The following is a 17,790-nucleotide window of genomic DNA, read 5'->3' as shown; positions in this document are numbered from 1 at the left end:
GCTTCGCCCAGAGATCGTGACGTCATCGTCATGCACATTGCCCCGGACCTAAAATTGCCTTCCTCCTCCTGCAGCAGCGCTGGGCGAAAACACTTAAAGCTGCTTGAGTGCCAGGCTGATCGTGTGGGATCACAGCTGGCGTTGTGGTCCAGGTAAGTTGTTTTTATTTTGCAGAGCCTGCAGTGATGGCCCTTCCCTTTAAGGGAGAGAAAGAATCTCTGAACTCACCGCTGAACTCACCGCCCCGCCTGCTGATGATTGCGCTCCAAGAAGTGGAGCGCTTGATTTAGCACACCACTTCCTTCTTGGAGTGCAGAGAATTTTTAAAAAGTTTTAAATCGTTACCGCTTGCGCTAACTTTACAAACTTTTAAAAGTTAGCGCCCCAAATGGGGTGATAGTGAATTTCTCCCCCAAAGACTTTAAGAGGAATTTCTGTACAGAGTAGAGAATATGGGACTAGCTGCCACATGCAGTAGTTGAAGCAGATAACATTGATGCATTAAAGAGAGAGCTTGATGGATATATGAGGGAGAAGGGAACAGAGGGATACAGCAGCAGGATGGGACGTAGTAATTAGAGTGGTACGAGGTTTGTATGGAGTAAAAACACCAGCATAGATTATGGGGTTGCAGATTGTATGTAAAGAGCGACGATTTGCGATGCTATCCCCCTGGTTTTTGCAATGAATTACCAGTGTCGCTTTTACAGAAATACATTTGCTTTTATTCCTCTTTGCTGGTTCATATATCCTCCTTGGAAGCACCAACCACCATTGCAAGCTGCACTTTAAACGCTGTTAGATGCTGTTGCAGCAGTAATCGAATGTTGTGTCACAATCTCCCGCTTCACGCTGATTCGTTACTAAAACAGGACAGGCATTGTGACGTTTAGGAATCTAGTAATCCTATTGGTTGCGGCGCCGCAATGGGGCGGGGTTCGATGCTCGGTCTGCCCTGCGCGGGAACGTTTAAAAATGCTGAAGTGGTAAAGAGCAGTGGACACATCTAATAAGCGTGTAGGGTCATTTATTTGCTTACTAACATTAGTATTTTTTGCTCTATCAGTCTTAACACTCTGAAATTACGAAATTTATCGTTACTTTGATTTTAAAGAGCTATATTTTTGAAGCCTGTCATGTCTGCTCGAGCTCTCCTGTCTCAGAAAAAACAAATCCCCGTTTGCCCTTCAAACCCTCTTCATGAAGATCAGGAGAACACGGTAAGAATTTTTTTTTAAACCGCCAGATATGAAGTTGCCAGTAAAAGTGGCTAAAATTGAGAACTTATTTTTTTGTAATTGGGAGCAATGAATCCTATGTTTTTTTTTTAAGCCTCCGGCGGCGATCAAAACTCTGGGTCTGGCATCGAAATCAGCACGAAAAATGATGCCAGCTGTTCAAGCTGCGGTGAGTTGAAACTTTTTATTCGGGATAGAAGCAAGCCTATCCTGGATCGTGTTAACTGTAGAACGTAACGAGTGGAAACGTAAAATGCCATGAAGTAAAGATTTCTCGTGTGTAACTTTCTAAAGTCCAATTATATGGAGGGAAGTGAAAGACAGTAAACTCAGTATTTTTCTTTTTACCAGTCTTCTGAGATGCTTGCTACCTGTACGCTTGAAATTTATAGATGTGTGTTTTATATTCAATCTTAATTGTTTGCTTGATCTAGAATGTGGAAACATAGAAAATAGGTGCAGGAGTAAGCCATTCGGCCCTTTGAGCCTGCACCACCATTCAATAAGATCATGGCTGAACATTCACAGTACCCCTTTCCTGCTTTCTCTCCATACTCCTTGATCCCTTTTGGCCGTAAGGGCCTTATCTAACTCCCCCTTGAATATATCCAGTGAACTGGCATCAACAACTCTGTGATAGGGAATTCCACAGGTTAACAACTCTGAGTGAAGAAGTTTCTCCTCATCTCAGTCCTAAATGGCTTAGCCCTTATCCTTAGACTATGTCCCCTGGTTCTGGACTTCCCTAACATCGGGAACATTCTTCCTGCATCTAACCTGTCCAGTCCTGTCAGAATTTTATATGTTTCCATGAGATCCCCTCTCATCCTTCTAAACTCCAGTGAATACAGGTCCAGTCGATCCAGTCAGTCCTGCCATCCTGGGAATCAGACTGGTGAACCTTTGCTGCACTCCCTCAATAGCAGGAATGTCCTTCCTCAGATTAGGAAACCAAAACTGAACACACTATTCCAGGTGAGTCCTCACTAAGGCCCTGTACAAATGCAGTAAGACCTCCCTACTCCTATACTCAAATCCCCTAGCTATGAAGGCCAACATACCATTTGCTGCCTTCACCACCTGCTGAACCTGCATGCCAACTTTCAATGACTGATGTACCATGACACCCAGGTCTCATTGCACCTCCCCTTTTCCTAATCTGCCACCATTCAGATAATATTCTGCCTTTGTGTTTTTGCCACCGAAGTGGATAACCTCACATTTATCCACATTATACTTCATCTGCCACATGTTTGCCCACTCTCCTAACCTGTCCAAGTCACCTTGCAGCCTTTTAGCATCCTTCTCAGAGCTCACACTGCCACCCAACTTAGTGTCATCTGCAAACTTGGAGATATTACACTCAATTCCCTCATCCAAGTCATTAATGTATATTGTAAATAGCTGGGGTCCCAGCACTGAGCCCTGTGGTACCCCACTAGTCACTGCCTGCCATTCTGAAAAGGACCCGTTTATCCTGACTCACTGTTTCCTGTCTGCCAACCAGTTCTCTATCCACGTCAATACATTACCCCCAATATCATGTGCTTTAATTTTGCACACCAATCTCTTGTGTGGAACCTTGTCAAAAGCCTTTTGAAAGCCCAAATACACCACATCCACTGGTTCTCCCTTGTCCACTCTACCAGTTACATCCTCAAAAGATTCTAGAAGATTTGTCAAGCAAGATTTCCCTTTCATAAATCCATGCTGACTTGGGCCGATCCCGTCACTGCTTTCCAAATGTGCTGCTATTTCATCTTTAATAATTGAGTCCAACATTTTCCCCATGACTGATGTCAGACTAACCGGTCTATAGTTACCCATTTCCTCTCTCCCTCCTTTCTTAAAAAGTGGTCCATAGGAATTGATCCAGAATCGCTAAACTGTTGGAAAATGATCATCAATGCATCCACTATTTCTAGGGCTACTTCCTTAAGTACTCTGGGATGCAGACTATCAGGCCCCGGGGATTTATCGGCCTTCAATCCCATCAATTTCTCTAACACCATTCCCTGCCTAATAAGGATTTCCTTCAGTTCCTCCTTCTCACTAGACCCTCGGTCCCCTAGTATTTCCGGAAGGTTATTTGTGTCTTCCTTCGTGAAGACAGAACCAAAGTACTTGTTTAACTGGTCCGCCATTTCTTTGTTCCCCATTATAAATTCACCTGACTCTGACTGCAAGGGACCTACGTTTGTTTTCACTAATCTTTTTCTCTTCACATATCTATAGAAGCTTTTGCAGTCAGTTTTTATGTTCCCAGCAAGCTTCCTCTCATATTCTATGTTTCTATTGGTGAGAAAGCAGGAATGGGGTACTGAAGTTGCATGTTCAGCCATGAACTCATTGAATGGCGGTGCAGGCTAGAAGGGCCGAATGGCCTACTCCTGCACCTATTTTCTATGTTTCTATGTTTCTATTCTATTTCCCCCCTCCTAATTAAACCCTTTGTTCTCCTCTGCTGTATTACAAAATTCTCCCAATCCTCAGGTTTGCTGCTTTTTCTGGCCAATTTATATGCCTCTTCCTTGGATTTAACACTATCCTTAACTTCCCTTGTTAGCCATGGTTGAGCCGCTATCCCAGTTTTATTTTTACTCCAGACAGGGATGTACAATTGTTGAAGTTCATCCATGTGATCTTTAAATGTTTGCCATTGCCTATCCACTGTCTATTCTAGCCAATTCACGTCTCATACCATCCAAGTTACCTTTCCTTATGTTCAGGACCCTAGTCTCTGAATTAACTGTGTCACTCTCCATCTTTAATAAAGAATTCTACCATATTATGGTCACTCTTCCCCAAGGGACCTCGCACAACAAGATTGCTAATTAGTCCTTTCTCATTACACATCACCCAGTCTAGGATGGCCAGCCCTCTAGTTGGTTCCTTGACATATTGGTCTAGAAAACCATCTCCAATACACTCCAGGAAATCCTCCACCACCGCATTGCTACCAGTTTGGTTAGCCCAATCAATATGTAGATTAAAGTCGCCCAAGATAACTGCTGTAAGTGTAGTGAGCCTCTAATGTTGCTGATTGGTCAATTAGCCTGAACCATGTGACACCATGATTCAATTAGCCCCAACACTCCACCAAGATTGCCTACTTCCACCTCCATAATATCTACCCAACTCTGCCCCTGTCTCAGCTCATCTGCTGAAACCCTCACCCATGCCTTTGCTACCTCTAGACTTAACTATTCCAACTCTCCTTGCTGGCCTCCCATCTTCCACCCTCCATAAACTTGAGCTCATCCAAAACTCTGCTGCCTATATCATAACTTGCACCAAGTCCTGTTTTATCCATCATCCCTGTGCTTGTTGACCTACACTGGCTCCTGGTCTGGCATTGCCTCAATTTAAAAAAAAAAAAGGTCTCATGCTTGTTTTCAAATCCCTACATGGCTTTGCCCCACCCCATCTCTATAACCTCTTTGAGCCCTACAACCCTCTGAGATCTCTGCATTCCTCCAATTCTGGTCTCTTGCACATTCCTGATTTTAATCGCTCTGCCATTGGTGGTTGTGCTTTCAGCTGCTTAGGTCCTAAACTCTGGAATTCCCACCCTAAACCCCTCTGCGTCTCTACCCCTCTCCTTTTTAAGATGTTCCTTAAAACCTACCTCTTTGACAAACTTTTGGTCATCTGCCCTGTGTGGCTTGGTATTGAATTTTGTTAAAACTCCTGTGAAATGTTTTACTAAATTAAAGGTGCTATATAAATGCAAGTTGTTGGCTTTCATTACCGATGCTGGAACTGCAAGCAGGACTGAAGGTGGTTGCCCTACTATTAAAGTGTTGTCTGATCAGTGTTAATGTGACTTGATGCATTTAGTATTTTTGATCCTTTTCCCACTGTGGGGCTGAACCTCTAGGACCAGTCGAGCCATCTGACCTGAAGACACTTGCCTTTCCATTTCTTTCTTGAGGCTATGTAGAAATTAGATAATTTCTGTGGCTACCTGAAGATGTGAACCCAAAGTCTGGTTCTAGGTCTTTGTTGGGAGATGTTTGGGGAGAGAGGCATATAAAATGCATGAATAAGGAAGTGAATGATATTGGTGAGGGAGATCAGCAGAAAAAAATTGTTTACTTTTTGTGTGAACAATGACCAACTGGTACCTTTTTTCATTTTTAAATGTTGCTGACTGTCAGTCTGACTTATTTGTCAATGAGATCTTGTTGTGAATGGATTTTTAAATATAGGTGTTGTCATAAATCAAAACTGCAAAAATGAAAGTCGAGTGATTACCTTTTGTGATTTTGGGAATGCCAGAATTCAAATCAAAACTGAGATTTCCAAGGTGAGCATTCTAAATGCAGCTGTGTGGATAACTGGAGAGCTGTTTACACAGCAATATTGAGCAAAGGTGAATTGGACTTGTGCAAAGTTAGGTGTTTAAGTAATCGCCAATCATTGTCATTAAGTTGCCGCTGCAATTTTCCAGTTGCTCTGCCCTGAATTGGACTTTCTCTCGATCTCATCACAATTTGCTGCATTGTTGATGCACCCTCCACCAGTAAATGGGAGAGTGCAATAGAGGCTTGCTATTGTCTTGAAGCTAGCCTATTGTGAGACATTGAGGAGAGCATTACAATGTGGTGTTACTTAATTGCAAGTTAATGTGGTTGCATTGTGCTAGCCATATTAATCATTTTTGGGAAAGTATTGCAAATTGTTAATCTTTGGTGACTTGAGTTTTAATTTTTATATAATTAATGGGTGCTAGTAAAGATGAACATGTTGGGGCAGCTAGTCCGCTTGCTACAAGTGCTAGCTAGTGTTTGACTGCTTGCCTCGCCCAGCTATGAATGCATGAGGTTGGTGCAACACAGTGAGTCTCGCTGTGTATTTGACCCTGGGTGTATTGAATCTGGCACCGAGTGCTCAAAAGCAGAAAGCTTCCAGCCTCCAGCACTTGTCCCCCTACCTGTTACTAGCACCAGATGTTTGGCAGTACACGACTGCACCTTAATCTTAGAGCATGCTTCCTTAAGTGATTTGCATAATTACGTTTTGAATTTGTAGACTGACTTGAAAGATCCGAAAGCTGCAAAACTTCAGGATGAGCCCCTTCTTCGGGAAAACCCCAATCGCTTTGTCATTTTTCCGATCCAATACCACGATATCTGGCAAATGTATAAAAAGGCCGAGGCATCATTCTGGACTGCCGAAGAGGTAAATGCATGGCAGATTGTTGGGGGAATATCCTAGTTGGGTACGAATGTTGGTAACAACCCAGCAAGAATTGTAGTTTTCACTGGATTTTTAGGGGTGTAATCAGTGGTTGCTTTAAAATATTGGCGCTGATGACATCTTTCTGAAACTATAGCTCTGAATCGATCTGCTCCAGCTACTGAAATTACTGGGCATAATCTCCCAAGTGCTCTGCTATGGACAAATGTTTATTTAGTAAAGTGTGCATCATCACTTGGAGTGAGGATGAACTAGAGATTGCTCCCAGGCTTCAGCAATGCTGCTCTTTAACCACTAAACGGGGGAGAGAAGTGGCCTGAAGTGAATGTTGTCCTCATAGGGAGTGCCTTTTTCCATAATTGTGTGGCTGGCATTTGAAGACTTAATTGTCGGTTTAATATGTTGTGCCACCATGACCATTTTAGTTTTCAAGAGGTCTTTCATTTGCATTGGGAATGGAAATCTTCGTCTATTATAGAATTATTGCACCAATTAATTGGGGATGTGAATTTATTTTGGGTAGCTTTATGTATACATGGTAGAGATTATTTCTGATCACAGTTTATTTTTGCATATCTTTCTTCTCTTTAGGTTGACTTGTCAAAGGATTTGGCACACTGGAGATCTCTGAAACTGGACGAAAAACACTTTATTTCACATGTTCTAGCATTCTTTGCTGCCAGTGATGGGATTGTAAATGAGAACCTGGTATGTCTGCATTTGCATGCCAAAAATTTTCAAAAATTTCTGGGGCAGTCTGACTATCCTGTTTGTACTGTAAGTACAAGATGTGAGCCAATTCCAAAATTACAAAGCAAATGGGAAAGGTCCTGAAATTGAAACCTGTATTACTGTTGAGGTGCTTGACATGCACACTTTCACTATATTTGGGCAGGTAGTTGGGTATTTCCCTTTTTTAAAAAAAAAAATAATGCTGCTTTATTGTAGAGCTGCTTTTCTGTACATGGTAACCTAGTTACAAAAATATCATCCAGTTGTACAGGTATTTCAAATTTGACCAGTTCTGAGTTTAAATGTTAAAATGATGACCCTCCAGAGGGTTTATTGCTTTTATAAGAGGCAGTTCTGGTTCATCTAGCTGTGAGAATGATGGAACTAAACTCAAATCCCTGCAGCCATTCAAGCAGCTAGATTATCTTTTTTTTTTGTCTTTTGTAGGTGGAGCGGTTCAGTCAGGAGGTCCAAGTCACTGAAGCTCGTTGTTTCTATGGTTTCCAAGTTGCCATGGAGAATGTTCATTCGGAGATGTACAGTCTCCTTATTGATACCTACGTCAAGGATCCCAGTGAGCGGTAGGGAATCGAGGGTTCCATGTGGACCTTATCCAAACTTGAGGCTTGTCCATAAATGTGTAACTTGTAGCAAGGTTGTGTTAGTAATTTGATGCTCTGCCTCATCGCCAAGGTTTTAATTTTTGGGTGTTGAAGATCCAATTTTGCCCTTCCTTCAAATGGGGGATTTATCTCTGATCTTACTGCAAGCAAGCTTTAATAATACTGTAATAAAAACAGAAAATGCTGGACATTCTCGGCAGGTCCCCGCTGAGTATTTCCAGCTTTTTCTGTTTTTATTTCAGATTCCAGCATCCATAGTATTTTGCTTTTGTATTAGAAGGTTTAATATTAGTTCTGTAGCCATAATGCAGATTAACTAAATAGTTCCCCTTCCTCAATGATGCACATACCTTCTCCACCACTGGGACTAATTGGTCTGATTCTTGATACTGAAGTTTTCTACTCTCTCCAGGTACTGTGATAGTCAGGATTGGGTGACCGGTTGAAGGTTCTGTGATTTTTATAGCAGCATATATTCGAACCGAGTTATGAACTTGACAAGATGTAGTATGCCCATTCTGGTTGTGAATGATCTTTATTTGCACGTATACATTTAAGAAATGTGAATAATGGAGAAAGGAACATTTTATATGGGATTATTTAACATTAATGGTGCATGTTGACTCCTGATCCTTGGTGACCAGATGACTCAAAGTTCAATTCTAGCCTGTACTGAATTAGCTGAACTCTGCTAGGATTGAGAGATGGAGCATCAATATACAACTGACACTGGTGCTCCTCAGCTAAGGTGGGTTCCCACTGCTGACTGTTGTGATACTTTTCTGGAGAAATTGGATAAAGACAAACTCGCCCCACACCTGCATCATCCTGCTAGGATAATGCTGGCTCCCACAGTCTCTGCAGGCCTAGACCATCATTTGCGATATGGGAGAGCTGCTGGTTCCTGTTTTCCAAGACTGCTCTTTAGAAAAGGAAGGATTAGCTCCCTTTGTAACATCAGCTAAAGTTAATGGGCAGTACGAGCTTATCAAGCAAAACATGAAATGGAAGAAGACAATGTTTCTAATATTTAACTTGTAACTTATTTGCAACCTATTGGTGTGATTTTGAATGGCTAGTCATTTGCTTTGGCTGCATAAAAATACTGGACATGGATATCCTAGTATCCTGCAGGTTCTGTAATCAATGAGGAATTATTTCCAGTCTGCAAGGGGTTGTCTGAATAAACTAGGATAAACTGTTTCTTAAACTTGTGCTGTATGAGAGAAATATTGGCGACTAATGGTCTAATCTAATATGGGTTCCATCTTGCTCTTCAGGGCGTTCTTGTTTAATGCAATTGAAACCATGCCATGTGTTAAGCGAAAGGCTGACTGGGCCTTGCGATGGATTGCTGATCAGGAGTCCACATTTGGTATGTGTTCTAATGATTCAGGAAAAACTTGTACATCTTCAAAAGCATACTGTTCATTGGTGATCAAAGCTTTTGATGCCTTGCAGTCTTGTATTAATAAAGCTTTGTCTCTAAAACAATGGAACTGCATTAATGCTAATCTGTTTAATTTGCCTCATTAGAACAATAAAACTAATCTCTAGGTTCATTTGCGCTACGATTTTTTTCAATCAATACTAACATTTGAGGGTGAAAGACCACACTAGATTACTAGATTCAGGTGCAGTGGAAAAGACCAGTGAATTAAATCTATATCTCTCAAATACTGCTGTTTGTATTTCACCCCCACCAAGCAAACATGCCTTTGTTTTTTTTTTAGAAATAACAGCCATTTTATCAGTTTGTTTACAAACAATGATTTCCACTCACACCACCACCCCATCAAATAAATACCTCCATTTCTTAAAAAGTAGTGGAGCTGAGACAGAGCAAGAAGGTAACAACTTGCATTTCTATAGCATAGAACATAGTAAAATGACCCACGATGCTTCACAGAAGGATTATCAGACAAAATTTGACACCAAGCCATGTGAGATATTAGGACAGGTTGGTCAGAGGTAGGATTTCAGGAGCAACTTGAAGGAGAGGTTTAGGGAGGGAATTCCTGAGTTTAGCGCCTCGATAACTGAGGGCACAGCTGCCAGTGGTGGAGCAGTTTAAAATTGGATGTGCCAAGAGGCTAGATTTGGAGGGGTGCAGAGAACTGGGCTGGAGGAGGTTCGAGATGGGAAGAGGCGAGACCATGGAGGAGTTTATCATCTGTGTTGCTGGACCAGGAGACAATGTAGGTCAGCGTGCACGGATGAATGGTATAAGTTAGGATACTGGCAGCACTGTTTTTTGGATGAGCAATTTTTGGAGGGTGGAAGATTGGAGGCCAGCCAGGAAAGCATTGGAATAGTCAAGTCTCAAGATAACCAAAGCATGGATGAGGGTTTCAATAGCTGATGACGTGAAGCAGATTCGAAGACTGATAGAGGGGTAAGTAGATGGTCTTGGTGATAAAAAGATATGGGACTGGAAGCTTGGCTCCAGGTCGAATACGATGCCAAGGTTGTGATCTATCTAGTTCAGCCTCCGATGGTCAGGGAGAGGGTTAGAGTTGGTCGCTAGGGTATGGAGTTAGTGGCAGGGACTGAAGACAATGGCTTAGTATTTAGTTGGAGGACTCCACCCTTAGTCTCTGTAGAGCTAGCTGTTTGACTGTGCAGCCATATTGGCTTCTCTTTCCCCGCCCCCTCCTCCCAGCTACCCACTTTCAATTTGTGAACTTTGGGTGAGACTTGGATCCAATACATGCGGCGCATCTCTTACTGCTCAAAATTGAGGGCTGCCACAAATTATGATCAGTCTGTGCTATGTATTAATGCAAGACTCTTGCTTTTAGAGTGCTGCACTTAAATACAAAGGTTTTGTTTATGGTTTCTTATTTCGGAATTGTTCCTCACTTTGCAGTAACGGTGTGCTCTCCTCCAGTGTTGTGAAGCAGCTTTGGTTGGACTCTGTCTCTGCTGCTTTAACAGAACATTTTGATCTGATTGGCCATGACTATCTTCCCATTTGACTGACTCACCTTGGGTTCTGGCTGAAATATGCAAATTGTGTGCTTAAGCTTGTAAGTTGCTCGCTCTCTCATCTCATCAAATGCACTTCTTGCCCTTTATACCATCCAGGGGAGCGAGTGGTTGGATTCGCTGCTGTTGAGGGAATCTTTTTTTCTGGGTCCTTTGCTGCTATTTTCTGGTTAAAGAAGCGAGGCTTGATGCCAGGCCTGACTTTCTCCAATGAGCTGATCAGTAGGGATGAAGTAAGTGTAAGGCAATCTGCTGATTGTGGAAAAGTAACAATTAGACTTTAACCAGTCCTGTATCAGAAGGTTTTTTTTTGTGTTCAACTGTTTACACACTGAATAATCCAATCAATGAGTATATAAAATGCCAATTACCATACTATGGTGTAGAAACAAGCAATTGGTTGCATATTCCTTTGGACAAATGGTTATTGCGCTCTAAAAGGTTTTTAAAATACAAAGTACTGGATTTCACTTCTTTGTCCTATGTTTGAGTGGAACCTGCTGTTAGCAGATCCAGTTCATAAATCTCTTTCTTTTCTCTTGTATTTCTTCAAAATGCCTGACTTACTGTTCTGAAATACACGACTCTTGCTGAATATCCGAGTCAAATTGGTTTGTACATACATACTTGCATCCCACATACATACATACATCCCACACCTTGTGGGTCCCACTTTTTTTAAATCTAGAAGCTTTCACTGCAGTGAGGTACCGAGCAAGATAAAGGGGAAACGGGACTTCTTAAATCAAGGACTTGCAATTGGTGTAATTGCATCTGGAAAAAATGTGATGCAACTAGAATGTTCTAAGATTGGTGTAGTCGTTTTTTTTGTTGGTGGGTAGAAGAACTGGCATTTTGGTATAATAGACACTATCCTACAATATTCAATGGTATTGCTATAGTTACAGCTGCTGCTTGCTGATGGAGAGAATAATCTGTTTTTAAATTGCCTGTGGCTTGCCAGTTCAATTTTTTTTTTTAGTATGAATGATGAATTCCTCACAGAACCGGTGCATCTGTTAACATTGGAGTTCTATCCAGATATTTAACTCTCATGCACCATAGGATAATCTGCTTCTATTGGCAAATATGTGCTTCCTGTCAAATGAAACTTGACCTCGTGCAGAGTATCCAGGATGAATAATTAACTCATTTACTATGATATGCCCACTGGAAACTGTTATGCATGTAATTCCTAACTTCTATGAAGTTGGCATGGGAACAGCAGCATAGTGGTTGTTACTGGACTAGTAATCCAGAGGCCTGGACAAATGAGTTCCAATCCCACCACGGCAGCTGGGGAATTTAAATTCACTTAAATAAATCCTGGAATTTAAAAAAAAAAAAACTAGTATCAGTAATGGTGACCATGAAACTACCGGATTGTTGTAAAAATCCATCTGGTTCACTAATGTCCTTTTTTTTAGGGAAGGAAATCTGCTGCCCTTACCTGGTCTGGCCTACATGTGACTCCAGACCTACAACAATGTGATTGACTCTTAACTTCCCTCTGAAATGGCCTAGCAAGCCACTCCGTTGTATCCAACCATTTAGGAAAACACCACACTGACTGCAGCGGTTCAAGAAGGCGGCTCACTGCCACCTTAAGGACAATTGGGGATGGGCAATAACTGCTGGCTTTGCCACAGACGCCCACATCTTGTGAATGAATAAAGAAAACAAAGATGCATAGTGATATAACTTGCGAACAGGCCATATAATTTATTGAGGTGTAAATAACAATTGGATTAATGTACAGGAAACTAGTGAGCAAAGACTTTACTTTACTTTTTTTACTGCATGGTCTTGGACCTCATGAATAGGCAGACAACCCAGTGATCAAGCTTGAGATGGACTTTGCACTTTCAATTGTATGATACAAATGGCTTGCTCCTAAATGACAACTGTCTTTCAACCAGGATATGCTAATGTCGACACAATAGGTACTTGTTTGAACCACTTTTTTTGGTGACATTTCATTAGAGATTCAATCGGCATCTCCTGTTGCAGTGACATGCTGATAGGCATCAACATTTCTCAAGCGTGGGGTGTCTGCCACCAGTCTAGATCTGATCAGTTTACAAAGACCAACAAAAAACCAAATGACTTTTCCTCCTTCAATGCCCAGCCCAATCTGTTTGTGTTTCTCAAAAGCAGTCAATTAAAATTGTTTTGGCTGGCAGTCTCTAAAATGGCCTATTTAAACTGACACTTGTCAGATTTATGTTGTCTGTGGGAAGGAGATGAATGTATTTGTAGGAACATGGCTTTCCTTTCTGGGGGAATTTATCTAACTGAAACCTCAGTATAACCTTGTTTTGGTGTTTCATGTTTCATTTATTTTTCTCAGGGTCTGCATTGTGACTTTGCCTGTCTTATGTTCAAACACTTGGTTCACAAGCCCTCAGAAGCAAGAGTTATAGAAATCATCACTGAAGCAGTGAAGATTGAACAGGTAAAAGATCTACTATAACAAAAGCAAAATACGGCAGATGCTGGAAATCTTTAATTAAAAACACAATGCTGGAAAAATACAGCAGGTCAGGCAGCATCTGTGGAGAGAGAAATGCTGCCTGACCTGAGTATTTCCAGCATTTTCTGTTTTTATTAAAGATCTTCTTGCGTCTGTCTGGGTGCCTGTGTTTTTTTTTTAAGTACCGGACAGTACTTTAGGCGGGATATTCATGGCCAAGATCCGTCGTAGGGTGGGCAGTAAATGGACGAAGTACGCCGCCAATCTGGGCGGGAGGCCTCGTTCTCAGCGGCAGAGGCGCTTGCCGCTCAAGTGCCGCCAAGGATGGAGTCGGGCCCACGGAGGATCAAAGACCTGAGGGGCAAAAATCACCAATTTAAAAAAAAATACAAAAACTATCTGAAGACCTTCAGGGGACCCAATGCAGGTAAGTTGCTGTTGAAATGTTTTTTTTTTAAACTTGTTCGCTTACCTTTTCAGGTTCTTCAGACTTACCGTCGGGGACAGACCAGCCTCCAGCCAGCGGTCCAACCCCATTCTGTTGCCGCGACCTGCCGACTCCCGCCCACACCAATCTGGGAGTTCGGCGGGCGGGAGGTCAGTTGTGCCACTTGGCCGCCCGCTGATGTCAGCGGACAGTTCCCGACGGCTCTCCCCTCCCACCGCTCCAGGCCACCTCAAAAGTGGCACTGGGCGGATCTTCAGGAGAAATGTCGGCGGGAGTGGGCAGCAGCGGGTGGTGGGCTGATGAATTTTGGCCCCCAAGTCTTTCCTTCAATCTATTCGTGACACTTTTTTTGAATCTCTTAAATTCGTAAAATAACTGTCCTAAATTTAAACTTTTTTTTAAAGCCATTTCCACTGTATAAGGGCCCTAACAAGTGACTTTAAATGAGGCGCAAAGATTTATTTCATTGCCAAAGAAAGCTGGCATTTTGATCAAAACTGCCATAATGTTAAATTGTATGATTCTTTTGACAGGAGTTTCTGACCGAATCTCTCCCCGTGGACTTGATAGGCATGAACTGCACCCTAATGAAACGTTACATTGAGTTTGTAGCTGACCGCCTGCTACTGGAGTTGGGTTTCAGTAAGGTCGGTATTTACTCCTGCTGTTGTGAAGGATCGGTTGTGCTATGGCAGGATAGTAACACAGTGGTGCCCTGCAGTAAACAATGTTTGTGAAAGTGTTTGTTTTTGAGTACTTTTAGTCCAAAACCTTATCTTCTCCACCATTGCCTGCAGACTCAAGACTTGCACACTTTCACCCGTTTTGGTACCAACTGTTAAAATATACAAGAGTACATCATGGGGGTTTTGAAATAGTGCCACTTTTTGATTTGGCGTTCAGTTTAAATTGAACTTGAGAAATTATAATTGAAAACTTACTTTCATGCAACTATACAGAGATTCTGGTTCAACATATTGGCAGATGAGGAGTGGTAAAAGAGGATGTGCTTCATGACTGTTGTAAACGGCTGTCTTGCTCTTCGCTTCATTGCTTTTAACGTCGGATTACCCGCACGCACTCAGTTGTAGTAAAGGCAGGATCGGGTCTCTTATTTAAATATTCATGCTAAACAAACCAAGTATGAAAGTTACTGAACACTTCACAAAGGCAGCTTGCTTTGATTTCCGTGGCTGCTTGCGACACATACCTTCTGAATGTCCAGTGTCTGTGTGAGTCTCATCTTTATACTGAAAAAGCCTTCGTCTAAATGTAAAGAAATGAGTTCAATCATGGCTAACTGCTTTGTGAATTGTTTAACATACAGACTTAACATTGCTTGTTTAACCTACAGATGTCATTAAATAGTAACAAAAGGTACACTCTCAAATACTTAACATACAGATATCATCAAATTGTTTAGTCATGAATTTCTATTATTCCCACCATAACAAGGTACTCAAATATTTAACATCCAGACATGACCAGTCACTCATCTCAATGGCTGAAAGACACCACATTGTCTAACCGTCTCTTTTCGATCCAAACTTCCAATCTTCCTGTTTTCTTAATCCAAACTTCAGATCGCGTGCTGAAGCAAAGTTCAGAAATGCGGGACTGTGCTCTCACAATGACCACCATTTTATTCTTGCTCCTCTGCTGTCACAGAACAAATGTGTGCAAAGACTGATCTGCAACCTGCTTGACCTACTCTCTCTCCAGATTTTTAAAGTGGAAAATCCTTTTGACTTCATGGAAAATATTTCTCTGGAGGGGAAGACCAACTTCTTTGAAAAGAGAGTTGCTGAGTATCAAAAGATGGGAGTGATGTCAAGAGCAGAAGATAACAACTTCACACTAGATGCTGACTTTTAGTCCGAATGTTGCTGTTTGGATGCAAAGCATCAATGTAATCAGTTGAAAAAAGCTTGGACACCAGAGATGACCTTTTATGTTGCATTGCGTTTGGCCATTGGTATGGCTGGTTATTTTAAGGAGATCCTAAAAGGACTACTATGGACATGATCTTGCATGAGAATATTTTGGATTATTTTGTTTGGACAACAGATTTATTACACTTATAAATACGGGTTAGGAACTGTACTGTGCTGGAGGTGAATATTTAAACTAAGCTTCCTATTTTTTAGCCAAATGGCTGGATGTACTATGATCGTATCTAGGTCAATGATGGTAACTGCAGCCAAGGTGAGCCACTTATATCTGCCACTGTCAATCAGTACATCACACAGCAGAAGTCTGGCATGCTTAAATGCCCCCATATTATGTAATGGAGCTTATTTTTACTTTCGTAGTGCTTGTGATTTCTTGATTCCTTGCACAAGTATGATGGAAGATCCTAGTTCAGAAACCTCTTGGCACAGGAAATTCATTGCCGAAAGTGGAATTTCTGATCTGTGCCAAAATGCACAAATACTACTTGGTATTTGATTTTTTTTTTTTAAATGACTTGGTAGCAAAATAGTCCAAGCGTTTAAAAAACAATAACCTGCAGCAGCTGTTCAACAGAACTAACTGTGCTTAGTGGGTTTCTATAGCCCATGCTCTGAACATCTTAGTGCTAGGCTCCCAATATTGTAACGTGATGTCGTTCTTAAACCCCTGGTTTCTTTGGTGTCTATATCTGAACTATATATTGTGACTTTTTAGTGAAACCCATAAGCCATGTTTTAAGCTCTTCATTTTTGAGTTGTGGAGGTTAAATTCCTAATGTGGTAAATGAGCCTCATTTGGTTAGATGTCTAGTAGGACAAATTGGTGCTGGAATAAGTTAATATTTTAGCTTTCAGTCTGAATCGCACTTATTTATAGCTGACTTGTGAAATTTAAGACTAAATACCTTTTTTGAAAGTTGGTATTACTAGGCTTTAATTTGTGTTTTTGCAAAACCAATTAATTTTTAATTTTGTTTAGCAAAACCATTGTTTGATCAGTAACCAAGCAATACAGGTACAAACAACATTTTATTGTGGGTGGGTGAGAGAGGGATAGATACAATGTCTTAATGGGGTTTTCAATGTTGGTTTCCTGTGCCACATACCTTTCTGGGCTATATGGTGATCTGTTTTTGGGCTTCCACCAGGTGTCTGAAGCCTGCCGTAGAAAGATCAACCTGGCGTGAGTGGCCTTTGGGAAGGAAATGAGAATGATTTTAAGGATGCATATCTGCATTCTCGTCAATTGACCCAGTTGTTTGAGATTTAACCTGAATGTGTTTTTAATGCAGCCTGTCTACAATTAAATAAAATCAGTCTTCAAAGTAATTTGAATATGCAGTTTCCTTTGGACAATGAAGCATTCTAGTTTACTGCAATGCTTGAAAATGTACATACTTGTGCTGTTCTCCTATTACTGAAATTTATGGCATTGCTCTACTCTAATCCTGCGCTCCTCTAATTTTACCTTCTTGAGCATCCCTGATTATAATTGTTCAATAGGTGGCCATCCATGTCTTCTGTTGCCTGGGCCCTAAGCTCTGGAATTCCCTACCTAAACCTCTCCGCCTCTACACCTCCTCCTTCAAGACGCTTCTTAAAACCTACCTCTTTGACCAAGCTTTTGGTCACCTGCCCTACTTTCTCCTTGTGTGGCTTGGTGTCAAATGTTTTTGTCTCGTATAATACTCCTGTGAAGCGCCTTGGGACATTTCACTGTTAAAGGCACTATATAAATACTTGTATCACAGTAGTTATTTAATTTAATGTAGAAGATATTGGACTCCTTCCTTTAATGGCACCAATACTAAAATTCAGTGGCATTTTATACTGTGACTTTCACTTATTATTAATAATAAAGAAGTGGCAGTATAACATGGTGCCAAGCTAGAGTTCCCTGCCAGAAGGCCATCTGAACTAAACATGGCTTCAACTGAAACATCTACCAGTCAACAACTGGAGTTACTGCTGAAATAAGCTTCCTTGGGAATTGCTGTTCCCAGTTGACATCAATGGAACATGGCAATGCAATATGATTCCTATAATCTGTTTAATTGGTTGTAGCTAGAGTGTAGAAGATCAAGCACCACAATGAATTCTAAGCAGGTCTACTGAAAAGCATGACCTTTCCATG

At 41.4% G+C, this 17,790-nt stretch overlaps 1 protein-coding gene across 2 annotated transcripts; it reads left to right on the top strand.

The window, feature by feature from the left end:
* The first annotated feature begins 939 nt into the window (after positions 1-939).
* Positions 940-16,985, top strand: LOC139279344 (ribonucleotide reductase M2 polypeptide). 2 transcript variants are annotated; one of them, XM_070898464.1, is made up of 10 exons: positions 940-1,220; positions 1,333-1,407; positions 6,273-6,422; positions 7,032-7,148; positions 7,620-7,753; positions 9,076-9,170; positions 10,883-11,016; positions 13,134-13,238; positions 14,238-14,351; positions 15,427-16,985. In XM_070898464.1, the coding sequence occupies exons 1-10, from the start codon at positions 1,137-1,139 to the stop codon at positions 15,577-15,579; spliced, it is 1,161 nt and encodes a 386-aa protein (XP_070754565.1). In that variant the 5' UTR covers positions 940-1,136; the 3' UTR covers positions 15,580-16,985. The 2 variants fall into 2 exon arrangements, with proteins under 2 accessions (XP_070754565.1, XP_070754564.1); XM_070898463.1 differs by having other exon boundaries at positions 15,373-16,985.
* The last annotated feature ends 805 nt before the right edge of the window (positions 16,986-17,790 follow it).

This window comes from Pristiophorus japonicus, chromosome 14 (genome assembly GCF_044704955.1).
Source record: "Pristiophorus japonicus isolate sPriJap1 chromosome 14, sPriJap1.hap1, whole genome shotgun sequence".
Classification (NCBI taxonomy): domain Eukaryota; kingdom Metazoa; phylum Chordata; class Chondrichthyes; family Pristiophoridae; genus Pristiophorus; species Pristiophorus japonicus.
This window is presented reverse-complemented; position numbering and strand designations above follow the sequence as displayed.

What these genes read in the sequence shown, in the direction of transcription:
- LOC139279344 (XM_070898463.1), top strand. Translation starts at nt 1,137, where the DNA reads ATGTCTGCTCGAGCTCTCCTGTCTCAGAAAAAACAAATCCCCGTTTGC. An exon ending in GGATTGTAAATGAGAACCTG is followed by an intron (nt 7,149 to 7,619) that starts GTATGTCTGCAT and finishes TGTCTTTTGTAG; the next exon opens with GTGGAGCGGTTCAGTCAGGA. An exon ending in TGATCAGGAGTCCACATTTG is followed by an intron (nt 9,171 to 10,882) that starts GTATGTGTTCTA and finishes TATACCATCCAG; the next exon opens with GGGAGCGAGTGGTTGGATTC.